The sequence below is a fragment of the Triticum urartu genome, chromosome 6A (assembly GCF_056163025.1).
Source record: "Triticum urartu cultivar PI428250 chromosome 6A, HENAU_Tu73, whole genome shotgun sequence".
In the NCBI taxonomy this organism is placed as follows: domain Eukaryota; kingdom Viridiplantae; phylum Streptophyta; class Magnoliopsida; order Poales; family Poaceae; genus Triticum; species Triticum urartu.
In genome coordinates this window covers 561,322,501-561,342,823 of record NC_141878.1, presented here as the reverse complement: position 1 = coordinate 561,342,823, position 20,323 = coordinate 561,322,501, and the positions used below count along the sequence as shown (strand labels likewise).

The 20,323-nt window shown below is 49.2% G+C and overlaps 2 protein-coding genes and 4 non-coding genes across 6 annotated transcripts; 1 reads left to right on the top strand and 5 right to left on the bottom strand.

The window, feature by feature from the left end:
• The first annotated feature begins 930 nt into the window (after positions 1–930).
• Positions 931–5,432, top strand: LOC125515037 (cyclic nucleotide-gated ion channel 17-like). The gene is made up of 7 exons (XM_048680452.2): positions 931–1,291; positions 2,059–2,554; positions 2,798–3,010; positions 3,148–3,431; positions 3,737–3,848; positions 3,997–4,233; positions 4,365–5,432. The coding sequence occupies exons 1-7, from the start codon at positions 1,233–1,235 to the stop codon at positions 5,049–5,051; spliced, it is 2,088 nt and encodes a 695-aa protein (XP_048536409.1). The 5' UTR covers positions 931–1,232; the 3' UTR covers positions 5,052–5,432.
• Positions 5,433–5,717: 285 nt separating this feature from the next.
• On the bottom strand, positions 5,718–5,877 carry LOC125517853 (U1 spliceosomal RNA). Its single transcript, XR_007287851.2, has one exon. It is a non-coding gene; the product is annotated as a U1 spliceosomal RNA (small nuclear RNA).
• Positions 5,878–7,952: 2,075 nt separating this feature from the next.
• Positions 7,953–8,112, bottom strand: LOC125517784 (U1 spliceosomal RNA). The gene has a single exon (XR_007287794.2). It is a non-coding gene; the product is annotated as a U1 spliceosomal RNA (small nuclear RNA).
• A 5,674-nt stretch (positions 8,113–13,786) lies between these two features.
• LOC125517842 (U1 spliceosomal RNA) lies at positions 13,787–13,946 on the bottom strand. The gene has a single exon (XR_007287842.2). It is a non-coding gene; the product is annotated as a U1 spliceosomal RNA (small nuclear RNA).
• Positions 13,947–15,799: 1,853 nt separating this feature from the next.
• LOC125517727 (U1 spliceosomal RNA) lies at positions 15,800–15,959 on the bottom strand. Its single transcript, XR_007287770.2, has one exon. It is a non-coding gene; the product is annotated as a U1 spliceosomal RNA (small nuclear RNA).
• Positions 15,960–16,996: 1,037 nt separating this feature from the next.
• ENT1 (equilibrative nucleotide transporter 1) lies at positions 16,997–18,919 on the bottom strand. Its single transcript, XM_048680450.2, has 2 exons — positions 18,246–18,919; positions 16,997–17,886 (listed from the first exon to the last, which is right to left on the bottom strand). The coding sequence occupies exons 1-2, from the start codon at positions 18,775–18,777 to the stop codon at positions 17,162–17,164; spliced, it is 1,257 nt and encodes a 418-aa protein (XP_048536407.1). The 5' UTR covers positions 18,778–18,919; the 3' UTR covers positions 16,997–17,161.
• Between the last annotated feature and the right edge of the window lie 1,404 nt (positions 18,920–20,323).

Sequence of the window (20,323 nt, the reverse complement as noted above, 5' to 3'; positions counted from 1 at the left end):
CATATATGGATACATTGTTGCATGCGGCCAATATTCTATTCTCGCTAAAAGAAAAGGAATTGCAGCTTTCTTATAGTATTCCGAAGCAAAGGGAGCACTATAAAAACGTTTGTCCCTTTTCTTTTTTTTCTCTTGGCCGATTTGCCCTAAATCCGACGGCCGCCTCTTCATTGTCGTCTTCTTTTCTTCCTCGCCCAGCCTAACCCGGCGCTCGTCACCCTCCGCCATCGGCCTATCTACTTGTCGTTGTCACCCATGGACAGCGGCTCTGCCACATCGTCTCATGGCCTTGCCCTGCCCGACCCGCCCTCTCCGTCGTGCTATCGTTGCATCAACCATCCCCCATTTTCCTTAAAAGCCTCCTGGCTTCGGCGAGCACCCCCGCACACACACCTGTCAAACCTCCGTCTCGTCTTCATGCAAGGGGCTGCCACAGACGGCAATGTCATCTTTGTGTCAAGCTCGGGGCTGACATATTATCGATCGAACCTAATTTATTTGTACTCCTTTTGTTTCATAATATAGTGCATATATATCTTTTGAAAAGTCAAATTTTACATACTTTGACCAAGTTTATAGATGAAACTACCTATATCTACAATATGAAATATGTATAATGTGAAAACACGTCTTATGATGTAATAATATGTATTTGGTATTCAAGATATATATGTTTTTATATGCAAACTTGATCAAAATTTGTAAAGTTTGACTTCTCAAAAAATATATACGCACTACATTATGAAACGGAGGGAGCATCCTAAAGCTGCGATGATTAATTAGGATCGAAAGAGAGTAGATTTTCTCGAAAAGATATTGCAAATTTTGTTCCGGCGCCACTTTACCACCACTTGGCACTTGGCCTACCATTTGAACCGCGGTAACACCACTAACTAACCCCGAGCTTTTAACCCATTGCATTAGCGACGGCTGACAAAGCGATTAACCAACCCCAAGACGGTCAGGCAGTTTCCGCTTCGTCGTCTTCTCCGGGTCCTCCACCTCGTCGCCTCCCTCCCTCCACCCCTCGAACTCCTCGCCCCGCCGGCTCCCAAATCCCGCCTCCCCGCCTTAATCCCCTCCCACCGCCGACGCGGAGGAGACCGGCCACCAGCCGTCTCGCCGCCGGATTCGGCCGCTGATCGAGGGCTGCTTGCCTTGCTTTGGGTGCTCGGATTGGATGGCGGGCCGGTCGCGGGGCCCCTGGTCGGCGTAGCGGGCTGGCCGGCGCCATGTTTGCGCCGAGGAAGGTGGAGGACGAGATGGCGCTGGGCAGGCAGAGGACCGTCAGGTGAGCCGCGGCGGCCTAGCTGCCCGATCTGCTGCTTTTGGTCAGGGATCCAGCATTTGGGGCCGTGCTTCGGCGCGAGCTTCGGGGCTGGGGGCCCGGCAGCATCAGTATGATTCGTGTCGTTATTCTGTTAGAGCAGGCAGTTGCAGTGTCTTAAATTTTAAGTTGTTAAGCTATACTGTAGGCTGTAGCATGGAGCTTTTCCCCTTTTTGGTTGATCTGGTCGGCGTTAAAGTAAAAGGCAGCATCACATAAAGTAAAACTGTTGATTGAGAACCCAATTCGTGTTGAGGTACAGTAATCTTCTGAACCGTTTTGAAATACAGGGATCCAGCATTTAGGACTGTGCTTCGGCGCGAGCTTCGGGGTTGGGGGCTCGGCAGCATCAGTATGATTCGTGTCGTTAGTCCGTTAAGAGCATGCAGTTGCAGTGTCTTAATTTTTTTGAGTTGTTAAGCTGTACTAGCATGGAGCTTTTCCCCTTTTTGGTTGATCTGGTCGGTGGAATTTAGCATTTATGGATAAAGTAAAAGGCAGCATCACATAAACAAATACTGTTGATTGAGAACTAAATCTGTTTTGAAGTACAGTAGTCCTCTGCTTTTTTGATATGGAATGGAGAATATTTCTTCTGAATTGTAAAAAATTATTATGCATGTTCTTAGTAAGGAATATGAAATTGCAACCAAGTGAGATGCTCTATTCCATGTACTGTGTGTTCTGAATGGTTCAAATGCCATCTTTTGTGATGCTGCTGCCATTCACAGGTTCTATGATGAGAGGGCAAAGCCAGCGATACCGATCCAACAGAAACAGGCAGCGTTCGCTGCTAGTAAACTCGGCGTCGCGAGCTCAGGGAAGAACAAGATTTTCGTGGGAGGGGATGCACAGCAGTACAAGATTTTCGATCCGTCAAGTGACTTCATCTTGATGTGGAACCGCATTTTCCTTTTTTCGTCCTTCCTTGCTCTATTTATAGACCCCCTGTACTTTTACGTGCCCAAAATCGTCTATGGCGACACCTATTCCTGTGTTGGGACAGACAGACATTTAACCATCATCATTACATTCTTCCGATCAATTGCCGATCTCTTGTATGTGGTTCACATCATAATGAAGTTCAGAACTGCTTTTGTTAAAACGAGCTCAACCTTGCGGGTTTTTGGAAGAGGAGACCTTGTCACAGACCCTAAAGAGATTGCATGGAAGTATTTGAGATCTGACTTTGCAATTGATGTGGTGGCTGCATTGCCTTTGCCGCAGGTAACTTGCTAGTCTTCCTTTTTATTCTAATAAATGGAATATTAACAGTACTAATGAAGTAATGATCCCTGGTTTTAGGACGTTTGTCGTGATTGTTAGTATTTGCAATATTTGATCTTATTTAACGCAGATGTGCTATATTAAGCATGAAATTGTAAGATGAGATTGAACTCAAATAATTTTCTTCAATGCAGTTGCAGTCCAGGCATTTTCTGAAAATATGTATCTTTACTTTATGTGCAGATCATAGTCTGGTATGTGATACCAGCTATCAAGTATTCTGGTGCTGAGCATAACAATAACATTCTGGTGCTTATAGTTCTTGCTCAGTATCTTCCAAGACTATATCTCATATTCCCTTTAACTTATGAAATTGTCAAAGCTACTGGAGTTGTCGCAAAGACTGCCTGGGAAGGGGCTGTATACAACCTGCTACTTTACTTGATAGCTAGTCATGTACGGTATCTGTATGCAAACTTTCATCATTTCGTATCTTGAAGTTCAATTTAAAGTCAAATGTATTGCTCAAGTTTTCATCCTTTATTCTTTCTTATGTAGCAAATTTCTTAGAATCCCTGTTCTTTTTCATTCAGGTTCTAGGTGCACTATGGTACTTGCTATCTGTTGATCGCCAAACAGCCTGCTGGAAAATGAATTGCAGGAATGAAAGTGATTGTAATATTAGGTACCTAGACTGTGATACACCAAATCAGACATGGGCTAGTACGACTGATCTCTTCAGCCGCTGCAATGCTAGCAATGACAGCATCACCTTCGACTATGGCATGTTTCAGCCTGCTCTGTCAAATCAAGCGCCTGCTCAGGGTTTCTTGAGAAAGTTCTTCTATTCCCTTTGGTGGGGTTTACAGAATCTAAGGTATTTCTGTCGTGGACATCTTGATATTGTAGGGTACTAAATACTAAGTGGGAAACTTAGGTTGCAGTTTCCTTTAAAAATCGGCGGCTCTTTGATATCGTTATATACTTATGTTAGTTGAAAGTTTTGATGAGAACCTCAGAGCATTATGTGTTAAACAAAATGTGTTCGGATCTTACTCTTTCAGTCCCAGTTGAATGTACATTGCAAAATTAACTTAGAAGTTCTAATCTTGTCATTATCAGTTGTCAGGATCGATAAGTGGTTCTCTAACATGGTATATGTTTCGTCCATTTTCTGTACAGTTGCTACGGCCAGACTCTTTCTGTGAGCACCTACATTGGTGAGACACTGTACTGTATATTCTTGGCAGTACTCGGTCTTGTCTTGTTTGCGCATTTGATTGGAAATGTGCAGGTACATTTTATACATACTTAATTATGCTCTGTACATTATAAAAGTTTGTTATTCATGAGCATGAAATTCATCATTTTAGTCATAATGTATTAATGTAAACTGTTTTTTTAGAATATGTTATCTTACATTATTTTTATTATTATTCCAGACCTACCTGCAATCTATCACTGTGAGGGTTGAGGAGTGGAGATTAAAGCAAAGAGATACTGAGGAGTGGATGAGACATCGTCAACTTCCTGATGAACTGCGGGAAAGAGTTAGACGATTTATCCAGTACAAGTGGCTTGCAACTCGAGGTGTGAATGAAGAGTCTATATTACAGGTTCTACCAGCGGATCTACGGCGTGACATTAAACGCCACCTTTGCTTGGATCTTGTTCGCCGGGTAGATACTTTTACAAACTTTTCTACAAATACATAAAACTGCATGTTTGAAACTTCCGGGTTTGCCCTTTGGACTAGACTTCTTGTTATTATTATCATGTGCTAATCTCTCTTTCTACTGTGAGGTTTCAGGTACCCTTTTTCTCCCAGATGGACGACCAACTTCTAGATGCCATATGTGTGCGTCTTGTATCATCACTGTGTACAAAGGGCACATACATTGTCCGTGAGGGTGATCCCGTGGCTGAGATGCTTTTCATCATCCGCGGGAAACTGGAGAGCTCCACAACAAATGGTGGCCGCACAGGCTTCTTCAATTCAACTACGCTGAAAGCTGGTGATTTCTGCGGTGAGGAACTTCTTGGATGGGCTCTTGTCCCGAAGCCTACCGCCAGTTTGCCGTCATCCACTCGCACAGTGAGGGCACAAATAGAAGTGGAGGCCTTTTCACTCCAGGCTGAGGATCTCAAGTTTGTGGCCAGCCAATTTAGGCGGTTGCACAGCAAGAAGTTGCAGCACACTTTCCGATACTACTCACACCATTGGAGAACCTGGGGCGCGTGCTTCATCCAAGCTGCCTGGCGGCGCTACAGGAGGAGGAAGATGGCGAAGGACCTGAGTATGAGGGAGTCATTCCATTCCATGAGATCAGAAGACTCGGATGGTGAAGATGACCCTCCACCAAAGAAGAATATCTCTCTAAGAATGATGGCCGGGAAAGTCATGGCTGGGAACAGGAAAGGGCTTCAGGCCATAAAAGAGTTGCCGACACTAAAGAAGCCGGACGAGCCAGATTTCTCGCTCGAACCCTACGAGTAAGGTATAATGGTCTATCCAGAACGGTCACTGATCCTCTAGCCCTGCTACCAAGTTAATCGTCTTTGCTGCATTGAGGAGACTGTAATCCGGTTGGAATTTGGATTCGCAGAACCGGTCATTGATGCGAGAATTCTAATTAACACTGAATCCCAAATGCATCGTGGGAGACCTTACGAAGAGATGCTAAACAGATTATATACTACACATAGATATTCTAGTCATCGTTATGTTGTACATTCAAGATGTGTATCTGTGTTTGTAAAATTCTTGGTGCCTCAGCACAGGGCGCCGCTACACTGACTGTCTCAGCTTCAAAGAAATGCTGACATTGAAGTCATAGTATGAAGTACTCCTTAAAGAAATACAAGAGCGTTTAGACCAGTGATCTATAAACACTCTTATATTTCTTTATGGAGGGAGTACCTTTTTGGAGTCTTTTTAGTACGAGGTTTGCTATTGTGTAAAGAAATGCAGAGCATATCCCCCATCAGGCCATCACACAGTCTATTTCCATTTGTTAAAGCTTGAGTAAACTGTCAGCAAATTATTTTTTGACGCTACTGATTCTGCCAGGCCACGTTGCTGTAGCTGAAACTGAACATGAATTTAGCAGAAAGCTACCAGTTATTGAACATTGAAGGACCAAAATTTGATTGAGAGAATTGGCAAGGGCCGCGCGAACGCGTACCCCCTCTATCACAAATTACAACGTCTGCTCTCCCACTTGGGAAGATGGTAGGCCAGCGCATCCACCAGGTGCAATGTGGACCACTAGCCTAGGCCACGACTCTTCTTGATCAGCCATCGAACCCGTCCAGCTAAGTATGTTGCAAGGATGCACCAGGGGCTCATTATATAGCAACCTCTCCCTCCCCTGCCTCCTCTTGTTGGCGAGGTGGTACTAAACAAACTAAGAGCGCCGTGGTGTACTGGTGCAAGGTCGTGGGCCTGGTTCTGATGGGCTTCCGGTGCTCAGGCCTAGTTCATTAGAAAAACTCTCTCTGGAAGGTAGGCGTGGGCTGTCCGCGGCGAGCGCTACCCACATCCAAGCCCACATAAATCATCTTCATGCCCTAAAAAAGGAAAAAAAAATCATCTTCGTGGACGTCCACGGGTAAAAGGTGCTGAAACGACGTGGACTGTCCTGCCATGGCCGAGAGGAGCCCCCGCCCCCGGCCATGGCCACTACAAGATCCCCGCTCGTGGCCACCCACTGCCCCCGCATCACGGGTTCTCCTGATCCACTGCGGCAAGTTCTGCAGTCATAGCAGCGGCGGAAACGAAGGCAGTGAAAGGCCGGCATGGCCGCGCGGGGGAGCACCACCGGAGGGTGTTGGGGCCGGGAGGCCAGGTGCTTCTGATGCCCATCGACGGCAAGCGCCACGTGTGGCACAAGGGTTTGGCGATATCAACGAGGTCTGCAAGAGCCCCGAGGACCCAAGAAGGGAAGAACAAGGTAAGCAGATGCGCAGTCTTTGAAGATATATTCAGTTCTCTCCTCTCTGGTTATTTTTGATGTTTTCAGATTATGTAGTAGTAGTAGTAGTTATGTACGAGAGAACGCAATCTTGCTGTGCACAAACTAGTGCGTTTTCCATATGAAGTTCATCCATGTCAAATCTTTGTGCTGACTTGTAGGAACGCTGCTGCAAGATGAGTTGTGCCAATGTGTTTGTCAAAGCAGACTTGCATAACAGGTAGCGTATATCAGTATATGTGTGTGTGCCTAAGCTAGTATCGCTCACTTTGGAAATGAAATTAAAGCTTGGTCAGCTGGAAGGAAGCTCAGCTGTTGGACAGACCAGATAAGAGTTCCTTATATACATTGGGGTTCTCTGTTAATTTTGCTATGCTAGTCTAACTGATGATACCCTGAACCCTGCACCCCGTCCATGAGATCAGAAGACTCGGATGGTGAAGATCGATGTCCCTCCACCCAAGAGGAATGTCTCTCTAAGAAATAAGAATGGTGGCCGGGAAAGTCATGGCTGGGAACAGGAAAGGGCTTCAGGCCATAAAAGAGTTGCCGACAGTAAATGCTTCTCGGTCGAACCGTACGAGTAAGGTACTCCCTCCGTTCCAAATTACTCGTCGCAGATATGGATGTATCTAGAACTAAAATACATCTAGATACATCCATACCTACGACAAGTCGACAAGTAATTCGGAACGGAGGGAGTATAATGTTCTATTCAGAACGGCCACTGATTCTCTAGCTCTGCTACCAATTTAGTCTTCTTTGCTGCATTGAGGAGACTGTAACCCAGTTGGAATCCAGATTCGCAGAACCGGTCGTTGATGCGAGAATTATAATTAACACTGAATCCCAAATGCATGGTGGGATTCCTTACCAAGAGATGCTTAACAGTTTAAAGTACACATAGATAATATAGTCATCATTACGTTGTACATTCAGATGTAGAGTATCTGTGTTTGTAAAATTCTTGGTGCCTCAGCACAGGGTGCCGCTACACTGACTGTCAGAGCTTCAAAGAAATCCTGACATTGAAGCCATAGTCTGTACCATTTTGGAGCCTGTAAAGTACAAGGTTTGCTATTTTGTTGAAAGTATAGACTGTAAAGGCCACTTGAACATCGACTTCAGATAGTGCTGCATATGCGTCTGATCACACTATCTATTTCTAAACAGTCACACTGGATTGAGTGACCTGTCAGCAATTTGAAACACCATATATGCAGACTCTGCAAGGCCAGGATAATAAAGTAGTAAATGAAACTGAACGTGAATTCAGCACAAAGAACCACTAAAGTAGGAAGGACCAAAATTTGATTTAGAGAACTGGCAGGGGCCGCGCGAAAAGTAGTAAATGAAACTGAACGTGAATTCAGCACAAAGAACCACTAAAGTAGGAAGGACCAAAATTTGATTTAGAGAACTGGCAGGGGCCGCGCGAACGCGTACCCCCTCTACCACAAATTACGACGTTCACTCTCCTACTTGGAGAGATGGTAGGCTAGCTCATCCACCAAGTGCAATGTGGACCACTAGCCTAGGCGACGACTCTTCTTGATCAGCCGTCGACCCCGTCCAGGTAAGAGCATCTCCAACAAGTTGTATGTTAGTCTTGTTGGTAGAATGTCCATGTCATCAACCATCGCCATCGATAGCCAAGTACTCTCAGGTGGCCATCGCCATCGAGACCATGCTCGACGTCACGACCATGTCGGTAGATGAGCTCACCGGCCGGCTGCACGTCGTCGAGGATCGCCTGGAGGAGGACAACAACGACGGCGGCTCGGGTGACCGCCTACTTCTCATTGAATAGGAGTGGCACGCCCGTATGAAGGACAAGGTACAGGGCAGCAGCTCCTCTGGTGGGAACGGCGGACGTGGCCGTGGCGGCGAGCGCAATGGCGGCGAGCGAGACAAGGCGCCGAAGCGCAATGGCAAGTGCCACAACTGCGGCGTGTGGGGGCACTTCGCCCGCGAGTGCTACAAGCCGCACCAGGAGCGGCGTGAAGGCAGCGAGGAGGCCCACCTCGCGCAAGGAGAAGACGACCAGCCGGCAATCTTGCTAGCCCGGTGTGCGACGAGGTCGTGCACGACGCTGCGCCGGAGGAGAACAGCGGGCGCGCTGACGCCCCAACAGGCGCGGCGCTGGCGCCGAACGGCAGCCGCGGAGCAAGTCCGGGCGCCACGGAGGTGGTGAACCTCAACGAGGAGCGCGTCGTGCCGGTGGACGCGGGCGCCGGTGTGTGGTACTTCGACATCGGCGCGAGCAACCACATGACCGGTGACAAGGAGCTGTTCGCCACGCTCGACGAGTCTGTCAAGGGCACGGTAAAATTCGGCGATGGATCGCCCGTCAGCATCTGCGGGCGCGGCACGATCGTCTTCGAGTGCAGGCAGAAGGGCCACCGGGCGCTCACGGACATGTAACTGATCCCGAGGCTGCGCAGCAACATTGTGAGCCTCGGCCAGCTGGACGAGCTCGAGTGCAAGACGGTGGTCGAAGACAGTGTGCTGGAGCTGTTCGACCGCGATCGCGCGCTGCTCGCACAGGTGACGCGCTCCAAGAATAGGTTGTACACCATCAGGCTGAAGATGGCGGCGCCTGTATGCCTCCTGTCCGTCATGCAGGACGAGGCCTGGCTGTGGCATGGACGCTACGGCCACCTGAACTTCCGTTCTCTCCGTGCTCTCGCTGAGAAAGGCATGGCGGAGGGCGTGCCGTCGATCGAGCGCGTCGAGGAGTTCTGCGACGGGTGCGCCCTTGGGAAGCAGCACCGCGTCCCGTTCCCGCAAGCGTCCAAGTATCGCGTCGAGCGTGGGCTCGAACTGGTCCACAGCGACCTGTGCGGGCCGATCAAACCAGCCACGGCGGGCGGGAATAGGTATTTCTTGTTAATGGTCGATGATCATAGCCGTTTCATGTGGATCGAGGTGATCAAGTCCAAGGATGAGGCGTTCAAGCGCTTCAAGCGGGTCAAGGCGCTCGCGGAGGCGACGCCGGGCAGGAAGCTCCTGGCGTTTTGCTCCGATCGTGGCGGCGAGTTCAACTCCGCCGCGTTCCGGGAGTACTGCGATGACCACGGCATCAAGTATTGCACCACCGCTCCCTACACGCCACAGCAAAACGGTGTCGTCGAGCGCCGCAATCAAACGGTGGTGGAGATGGCGCGCTGTCTGTTGAAAAGCATGGGCGTGCCGGCGATCTTCTGGGGCGAGGCCGTGCGCACCGCGGTCTATCTGTTGAACCGCGCGCCCACACGCAGCCTGGATGGGCGAACTCCGTACAAGGCGTGACACAACCGGAAGCCCAAGGTACATCATCTTCGTGTGTTAGGATGCGTAGCACATGTGAAGCGCCTCAGCCCCGGCATCGACAAGCTGGCTGATCGCTCGACGCCCATGGTCTTCGTCGGCTACGAGGACGGCGCCAAGGCCTACCGGGTGTACGACCCGGCGACGAAGCAGCTGCGCGTCACGCGCGACGTAGTGTTCGAGGAGCACCGAAGATGGGACTGGAGCGGCGGCGCTGACGCGACGCCTACGCCATGCGCCACATTTGAGGTGGTGTACCGTGACCTGCAGACCGGCGGGCACCATGATCTGAGCGCAACACCACAGACCGCCACGCCCGAAGGACCAGGTCTGGACAGCCCACCACAGGCAACGCCGGGCACGACGGCCCCGCGCGCCCACAACTGGGCGACGCCACCGTCGCATGACACCGAACGGCATGACGCGGCGGTCGGCGCTGTGCTGCGGTACAGGCGCATGGCCAACATGGAGCAGGAGCTCGACGATGCTTGGGAGGATGAGCAGGTGGAGGTGAACCACCTCTGCTTGCTAGCCGCGGAGGAACCAGGCCGCGTTGAGGAGGCAAGAGGAGATCCCAGCTAGAGGCGCGCCATGAAAGATGAAATGGACGCGATCAGGAGCAACGACACCTGGGAGCTCGCCACGCTCCCGCCCGGTCACGTCGCCACCGGGCTCAAGTGGGTCTTTAAGGTCAAGAAGGATCCAACTGGCAACATTGTGAAGCATAAGGCGAGGCTTGTCGCGAAAGGCTACGTGCAGCTGCAGGGGGTGGACTTCGACGAGGTCTTCGCTCCGGTGGCGCGCATGGAGACCGTGCGCGTCCTGCTCGCGCTCGCCGCGCACTCCGGGTGGCAAGTCCACCAGATGGACGTCAAGTCCGCGTTCCTGAATGGCGAGCTGGTCGAAGAAGTATACGTGCACCAGCCCCCCGGTTTCATCGACTCCGACAACGAGAACAAGGTGCTCAGGCTGCGCAAGGCGCTCTACGGGCTGCGCCAGGCCCCGCGCGCCTGGAACGCCAAGCTCGATAGCGAGCTCACCAACCTGGGCTTCGAACGAAGCCCTCTGGAGCACGCCGTGTATCGAAGGACAACCGAAGCGGGTGTCTTGCTTGTCGGCGTGTACGTTGACGATCTGGTGACCACCGGCACTGACGTGAAGGAAATCAAGAGCTTCAAGGAGCAGATGCATCATCTGTTCGACATGAGCAACCTTGGCCTCCTGAGTTATTACTTGGGGATCGAGGTTGAGCAGCGTGAGGGCGTGATCACGCTGTGTCAGAGCACCTATGCAGAAAAGGTGCTGGAGCAGGCAGGGACGAAGGACTGCAACTCGAGTCACACGCCCATGGAGCACCGGCTGCAGCTGATCAAGGGCGACACCGGCGGCGGCATCGACGTCACCAAGTACCGGAGTGTTGTTGGGAGCTTACGCTACCTCTGCAACACTAGGCCGGATATCACGCACGCCGTCGGCATCGTCAGCCGGCACATGGAAGCGCCGAGAGCGCCGCACTGGGCGGCGGTGAAGCAGATCCTCCGCTACGTCCGAGGGACCTCTGGCTATGGGTGCTGCTACAAGAGGACCATGGAGGAGGCCGAGCTGGTGGGGTACAGTGACAGCGACCTCGCCGGCGACGTCAACGATCGCAAGAGTACAACTGGGGTGGTGTTCTTCCTCAACGGCAGCCCAATCACATGAACATCGCAGAAGCAGAAAGTCGTCGCCCTCTCCTCCTGTGAAGCAGAGTACATGGCGGCGGCGACGGCGGCGTGCCAGGGCATCTGGCTGAGCCGTCTCTACGGCGAGCTGGCCAGGAGCGGCCCCATGACAGTGAAGCTATTCATTGACAACAAGTCAGCGATTGCGCTGAGCAAGAACCCGGTGCATCACGATCGGAGTAAGCACATTGGCATACGCTTCCATTTCATTCGTGAATGTATCGTGGATGGAAAAGTGCAGGTTGATCATGTTGGAACTGAAAGACAACTCCCCGATCTCCTCACTAAAGCACTAGGGTGCGTCAGGTTCAGTTTGCTGAGGGAGTGCCTTGGTGTCGTCGAAGTGAAGGGATCTTAGGCAACAGGATTAGGTGGTGATTTGTTGGAAAAGTTGTAATCCTGTCGCACCTCTTTTCTCGTAGTTTTTGCTTTCTGCAAATAAACCTGACCATGTAGCGTGAGCGTGTTCACGTACTGGTCGGAGCAGTAGTTAGGTAGGCTTGCACATTGCTACATCTAGCTCGTGGGATGGCACGAGCAACGGTTGTAACGACGGAGCCTTGTGCGTGGTCAAGGGACGTGGGATGGCACGTCCGCATAGCTTGGTCATGGCGCAAGATTAGAATCGATCTGTTAGTTAGTTCTTGAGCTGTTAAATAAACAGAGAAACAGAAAAGCTGCAAGTCGCACGCAGCGCAAAACCTCTCTCTCGTGTGTGTGTGTGTGAGTTCATCGAGCCCGTAGTCTAGCTACAACATTTTCTTGCTGATATGAGTTACCTGAAGCCATGGACTGATTATGATTCCAAACTGACAGAGGGAGATGTGTGCAGTCTTAGAAGATGTATTCAGTTCTCTCCTCTCGGGTTAATATTGATGTTTTTCAGATTATGCAGCAGCAGCAGTAGTAGTAGTAGTTCTGTACTATGAGAGGCTATAATCTTGTTGTGCACAAACTAGTGCGTCTTTCATCTGAAGTTCATCCATGGTCAAATCTTTGTACTAACTTGTAGGAACACTGCTGCAAGATGAGTTGTGCCAATGTGTTTGTCAAAGCAATGGGTGGGTGCTTCAGACTTGCATAACATGGTATCGTATATGTGTATGTGCCCAAGCTAGTATAGCTCACTTTGGAAATGAAAGCTTGCTCAGCTGTTAATTTTGCTATGCTAGTCTAATTGATGATACCCTGAACCCTGAACCTGAAGCTTCAGTTACAGGTAGGACCTCACGCCGGGAGGAGTTTTATTATGAGAAGCTCCAATTTTCCTTATTCTGAATTTTGCAGGTTATCTATTGTCCTAGAGATTGTAATACGGTGAGCACACATTGAATAAACTAGCATCTGATGCTTCTAATTAATTTTTACACTCTTGAAGCATGGATGTTAGCAATTGAGAGTCATGCACGTACGCAGTTGGTGTTCTAAAATTTTGTATGCTCTGAAGACAGAAAATATATCCACGTGAACTCTGAAGACAGAAACGGGTACTCTGAACCCTACGTTCATCGCTGTGTGACGCTAAGTGTTTTAAATCTTGCAGGACCAAATATAACCAAAATATGTGGACATCCTGCTAAACACACTTGTCCCACAGAAATCATACGTGGGCACGTGCGGGCCACAATATAAATTACCACAATTTCCTGCCGTGCTAGACAGGCAGTAATTATATAACTAGTGCAAATGTATTGTTCCGTGCGGCCTAGAAGCACCTCATCTCGATTTCTCATGTATTTATTCTGCCTATGTATCTTTACTTAATGTCCAGATCATAGTCTGGTATGTGATACCAGCTATCGTACTCACTGCTGAGCACAACAATAACATTCTTGTGGTTATAGTTCTTGCTCAGTACTGTATCTTCCAAGACTATATCTCATATTCCCTCTAACTTATGAAATTGTCAAAGCTACTGGAGCTGTTGCAAAGACTGCCTGTGAAGGGGCTGTATACGATCTGCTACTTTACTTGTTAGCTAGTCATGTACGGTATCTATATGCTTTTATAGGCAACCTTTCATCGTTTGATATGTATTGCAATTTTATTAGGATCCCCTGCTCCTCTTCATTCAGGTACTAGGTGCACTGTGGTACTGCTAGGAGTATTTGTTGCTCGACTGTGATATTACGCCAAATCAGACATCGGCTAGTACAACTTATCTTCAGCAGCTGCAATGCTAGTACTATATCAATAATAAAGGTCCAATGTTTAATTTAAGGAATTGGCAAGGGCCGCGCGGACGCGTACCCCCTCTATCATAAATTATGACGTCCACTCTCCCACTTGGGGAGATGGTAAGCCAACGCATCCACCAGGTGCAATGTGGACCACTAGCCTAGGCCACGACTCTTCTTGATCAGCCGTCGACCCCGTCCAGGTAAGTATTTTGCAACAGTGCACTGAGGGATCACTATATAGCATCCTCCCCCACCCCTGCCTTCTCCCGTTGGCGAGGTGGTACTAAACAAACAAGACACAGAGGGGTTTTTCTTTAGGTGCAGCCGGTGCAAGTTCATGGGCCTGATTCTGGTGAACCTTCGGTGCTCACGCACAGTTCATTAGAAAACGATCTTTGGGAGAAGAGTTTGTACGTTTTTTGCATAGAAGGTTGATTTCAAATGGATTGTCTGGGCTGGGTAGATGATCCACGGTGGTCAGGCCTCGTGGGCTCAGGTGGAGGATGTTGCAAATAATAAATATAAAGAGGAGAGTACGAGATGATGATCCCATAATTATTTACCATGGGATCACGGACCCCTTAACCTTGGAGACGTTTGCATGCATGAGGCTCTTACTTTGGCGGATGACCTGGGATAGTAGAGAATTTGCGTGGCATCCGACTGCCATGAGACGGTTAATGATATCAATAGGGGAACAGGAGGCCCCAATGCTGCGTTGGTACATGAAATAATGAACCATTGTAATAGTTTTATCACTTGCACTTTTGCTTTCGAGCGTAGGAACTTCAATTTTGAAGCTCACCATCTCGCCAAGTTTGCTTGTAATCTACATATAGGTAGACATGTTTGGTTGGGCAATCCCCATGACCCCAATCTTGTACCTATGACAATTACTTCTGAATAAATAAAGCAGGCGAGATTTCTCAAAAAAATAATTTAACAAGTTGGAGCCAATGATGATCGCATGCAGCTGAAAGATTTTTTTTTTCGCGGGTACACATGCAGTTAAAAAGTTACTGTGGATGCATACTAGCGAATACTCCTTCCTTCCCAAAATATAACACAATTGACTTTCCACGGTCTTTAATGCATAACTTTGATCACTAATATATACAAAATTATATGAATCTAGCATGTATAAATAGTATCACATATTTGTCGTGCAAACTAGTTTTATTTTATAGTATATCTTTATACTAATTATTTAGACATGCTACAAGTGAAAATCATAGTTAAAATTATGTCAAACAGTCCCTGCAATTTTTTTTGTCAAAGAGCAAAACAAAAAAAGTCAACCGCGCCTTATATTTTTTAAATGAGTGAGTACTTTTTTCAGAACAACCGAGTAGCTTTAATTAAGGATTATATACTTTTTTAGAATTAATTAAGGAATATATATTTTTTTTAGTCTAGGAATATATACATGGGAGGAGGACGCGAGTTTCCTGGTGGAGACTTGTAAAAACACAAGGTCGTGGGTCTGTTTCCTGGTGGACTTTCGGCCGGGTCCAAGTGGGCCAAAAGTGCGCTTGTGCGCCTCTCTCGAAAAAAGCAAAAGAAAAGCAGTGGAGCTCCCCGCTTTGTCTCAGACTAGTCACAGTGGGGAGTAATTTAGAGTAGTAACATGCATATGTTACTACTCTATGTTACTACCTCTACAGTGGATAGTAATATATATATTGTATTATGCATCACTTCATTTATTAAGCTATAGACTCATCTTTTTTTGATATGTGTAATGTTACAATAACTAGCTATGTTACTACATACCTCTCTTTCTTTATTAATTACATGCTACATCATCTATTTTGCAACCTATGTTACTCTCATTATAGGTAGTCTCACCTTGCTGCTTCAACAGCGAGCACAGCAGACCCCAGCACGCTACTCCAGACCACATTTGCAAGCAATCCTATACTCCACTAATTAGCAGCCACCTCGGCAACTGAAAGGTAATTTGCAACATGCTGATTCTGGAAGGCCAAGTTGATGCAACTAAAACTAAACATAACTTAGTAGAAGGCCTCTCAAGGATCAAAATTTGATTTAGAGAATTGACAGGGGCCGCGCGAACGCGTACCCCCTCTACCACAAATTACGACGTCCACTCTCCCACTTGGGGAGATGGTAGGCCAGCGCATCCACCAAGTGCAATGTGGACCACTAGCCTAGGCCACGACTCTTCTTGATCAGCCGTCGACCCCGTCCAGGTAAGTATGTTGTAAGGGTGCACCGAGGGCTCATTATATAGCTGGCTCTTCCTCCCCAGCCTCCTCCCGCAGGCGAGGTGGTACTAAACAAAACTAGAGCACCGTGGTGTTGCAACTGTGGGGTGCGAGGTCGTGGGCCTGATTCTGGTGGAGTTTTGGTGCTCAGGCCCACTTCTTTGAGAAAACGGTTATCCATAGAAGAGAGAGAGAGAGTGTGTGTGTGTGTGTACGCTCGTTTTTGCATAGAACTTCAAAAAGTGGCAACGTGTACCAGCGGAGGGGTTGGACATACTGTGATAGTGATGTTTGACTGTCAGAGCTTCAAAGAAATCCTGACTGGAAGCTTCAAAGAACATTGCAATGTGCATCAGAAAAACCAAGTGTTATATGGCAAAAGATTGAAATCTATCACTTCTTTCAATTATCATCTAGACATGAGGTCTGTGGTTTCCGGCGAAAAGATATGCTCTACATGATGATCTTTCAGGATTCAACAAAATATACCTGCGAAAAGGCCACACGCCTTGTAAGAGAAATAAGTTGAGAAATGCAACCATAATACCATAAAATTGGTTTACCTGTTGCTATCATATACGGAGTATATAACTGGGTAAACTGGAGAGTTCTCAATTATATGCAAAAACTTCTTCAACTTCGTGTTCAACTGCCAACAGAAAGCGTAAGCTACAAGTGACCAAATGTATGTACAGAGAGAGTATTTAAGGAAAATCAGAACTCAGCACCAAGGGTATAGAACTACAGAACTTTAGAAAATTATATGGTTCCCACGATCATAAGTAGCAATATTAAGTGAAGCAAAGACGGCTCTATAACCTGCAGGATAGCTACGTACTCTGTAGAAATCCATCAATTCATCCGCTCTGAACTTTTGCTCCTGAACCATTGCTGGGCAGAGGAGGAACAGGAGCAAGGGAACATGGAAGAGGAAGAAGAGGGCAGGGTAGGAGATGGGATTCAGGGCGTGCCAATAAATGAAGAAAAGAAGAAGGAAAGTTCATAGGAACTGAGACTGGGGGCTGAGGAATTGATATGAACAGTGGTCATCCTTTCATGAAATGGAAATTTACATACATTTGCACAGTTGAGAAATTACATACCCTTTGGTGGGCAAAATGAAGCATCAGCAAGAAGAGCGTGCTATGGTACACAGATACGAAATACGCGGGCGGATGGCAGGTGCCCCATGCATTCAGATGACCCAAAACCAAGCAACAAACGAACCGAGGACCAGCCCAACCACAAGGAACAGCACTATGACGATCCCCGCGGTCTCGGAGTGGTGTATGGGCACGGCCTTGGGCGCGAGGATCATGAGCACGGAGGTCAGGTACCCGTTGGTGAGCCCGAGAAGGCAGGTCAGCACGGTGACCGGGATCTCGGTGCGGAAGTAGCTGGGTCCGTGCAGGCAGCCATAGAAGAGGGGATAGAACAGGAGCCTCGCGAACGAACCGGCAACGGCAACATTGGAGTTCTGCAGGAGGTAGATGGCCGGCAGGCACTTGCCGATGAGATCAAACACATTGTAGGCGCTGATGAGCATGATGGGGTACCAGTCCTTGAGCGCATCCGAGTGCACGTCCTCCGTGATGAACCCCGGAAATATGGACAGGGTGACTGCATAGATGAGAACCACTCCTATCCCGTACCACTTCACCGTCCCGACAATGCTCCACAGCGTCGACCTCCAGGCAGGCCCCGTCATGCCGCCGCCCACCTCCGCCTTCTGAGCCCTCTGCTTGATGTTCTTGTAGTACACCACGACGGGAAGCCTGCGCGCCACGTTGTAGCACACTATGCAGATGATCATGACCACCATGCCAACCATGAAGTACAGGATTGCGCTTTGCCTTAGCCCATTGGGGTCCTGAGGGAAGCTCGCTTTTGTGATCACTCGAAGTGCTGAGACAAGTACACCTGTGGAACACAGATCATGAAAACAATGCATCTAGCATCAGCCCATCACATAGATCCTAATATATGCCTCCGACATTTTGACAAACAAAGTAGATGCTAGCAAGTTCCAAAGTCGGCAAAGCACAATCTATATATGCTCCACTGAAATTTGAAACCACTTATTGGTTGTTCTAACAGATTTTATAGTACCTGCTGCACTGTCAGTTTATACTCTCAAACTCTTCAGCTCGATAAGGCTGTATGCTGCCTGATTTCTGAACAAACAACCAAACCAGTTTCTAGTCTAGGGGCAATTCAGAAAACTAGCTACAGGGCAAAAACAAACGAACCGGAAGAAAACAGAGGGGGAGAAAGGGGACCTGAAGCGGCGGTTCCGGCGACGACAGCCTGCATGTAGCGCTCGGGGAGCTCCCCGGCGAAGCCGATGACCCCGCCCTGCACGAGCGCGTCGGCGACGCCGCACATGACGGTGGCGGCGACAGTGACGTCGAAGGCGCCGTAGAGGCGCGGGGTGCCCTTGACGTAGACGGCGTCCATGACGGGGACGACAAGGAGCGCGAGCGTGAAGAGGGTGAGCCCTGTGTTGATGCGGGCCGGGGCGCTGGACTTGGGGAAGACGAGCACGATGAGGAGCAGCGGGAGGAGGCAGGAGAGCATGTAGGAGACGGAGAAGACGCGGTCGACGGGCGCGCCCGGGTAGAGGTAGGAGAAGTAGTCGACGGCGGTGATGTAGGCGTTCCAGGGGAGCAGGAACCCGGCGCCGAGCGTGAAGAAGATGAGGTAGCCGACCCCGAGCCGGTCGGCCGGCGGGGGAGGCGGGCGCTCCGCCTCCGCCGACCCCGCCGGCGGCGGCAGCAGCGCCGTCGTGGCCTCCTCGTCGCCGCCGGCCATGGCTTGGTCGGGTGGATTTGGGAGATCTCGGATGGGTGGACTTGGGGGATCTGGACGGGTGACTTGTTTTTTTGGGCTGCTCGAGAGAGAGAGTTCCGGCTTTGTGGGCTTTCGTGTAGTTGAGGAGGTTCGTGCTCCTACGCTACGCTATGCGACTTTTAATGTAATGATGCACATGTTGCATTCTTTATTGTGTCCCTGACAGCCGTGTGCCGACTGGTGATTCTTTGCTTGATTTTTTGTCTTTGCTTTATCCCCCATGTGGCATCACGCTATCAGCTATGATCAATATATACGCGCATACACTTATCCCTATGAACACACACATCCCCTACCCTGTGAGCATCTCCGAAAGATTGAGCCGGCATATCATTTTGAAATTTACGAAGTGACCGTAGACGCCTCGACGTCGACGGAAACATCTCCTCCGACTGAAAGCGCATCGCGGGAAATTCTGAAATAAATCCAGAAATAAATGCAAACACCAGGATTTGAACCTTAATGGGCCGGGATACCATAATCTCTCTAACCATCCAACCACAAGTTGGTTCGCCATGTCCAGGTCGTTGCTAATGCGAGGTCGAGTCATTGTCGTGTTTTTTTCGTGATATTGGGCTGGCGATCTGTTTTCTCTCTCTTTGTAATCCACTCACATTCCTTTCCAAAGCCTCACATCTAGTGGGCCTTTGTTTTTTCCGTGGTCGGCTGCGTTTTTCTATTTCTTTTCACAGGTCTGTGCAATGACTCAATTCACACTTCACCTCGGCTTGGTGCGGACGTCCTGGCATGGGAACCAGAACGGAATGGTATTTTCTCTGCCCGAAGCGCGTATCGGCTGGCTCTCGACGATCGTCTTCATCAATCCTCAGTCGCGGCGAGCAGGGACCGGACTGGCGACGAGTCGTCTGGGCTTTATTATTGAGGTGCCCTGCTCCTCCGAAGGTGCGTGTGTTTGCGTGGCGTGTGTGGCTACTGATTGTTTACCCACTTGAACTAATAAGCACCGTCTTAAACTTGAAGTCTCTAATCTGTGCCCGTTGTGTGCTACCGAACCGGAGGACACATTCCATGCTCTATGTAGGTGCCCACGAGCAGTCGAGCTGTGGCGAGCAATGGCAAAACAATGGGATATTCCAGACGTCCGGAGGCTAGTGAACACAGGGACGAATTGGCCCCTCCATGTGTTGGCGGAGCTGTCAGAGGAAGGGCGCTTGTGTACGATGATGACGCTATGGAGATGTTGGCATGTGCGCAACGAGATCGTCCACAATAAACGTCCGCCACCCATCAAGGTGTCGACCCGGTTTCTCTCCAGTTATATTACCTCCCCGCTAGTTGTACAAGCCAGCCCTCATGCTGATCATGTCAAAGGTAAAATGGGAGCTGACCAACTAAGCAAGAACAGTCCGTTATCACATGTGCGCTGGGAGCGAAAGAACCTTGCCTGGGAGCCTCCGCTGGCGGGCTGGGTGGCGTTGAGCAATGATGGCTCTTTTTCGAAAGTGGACAACACAGCAGGAGCTGGCATGGTGCTTAGAGATGAAGG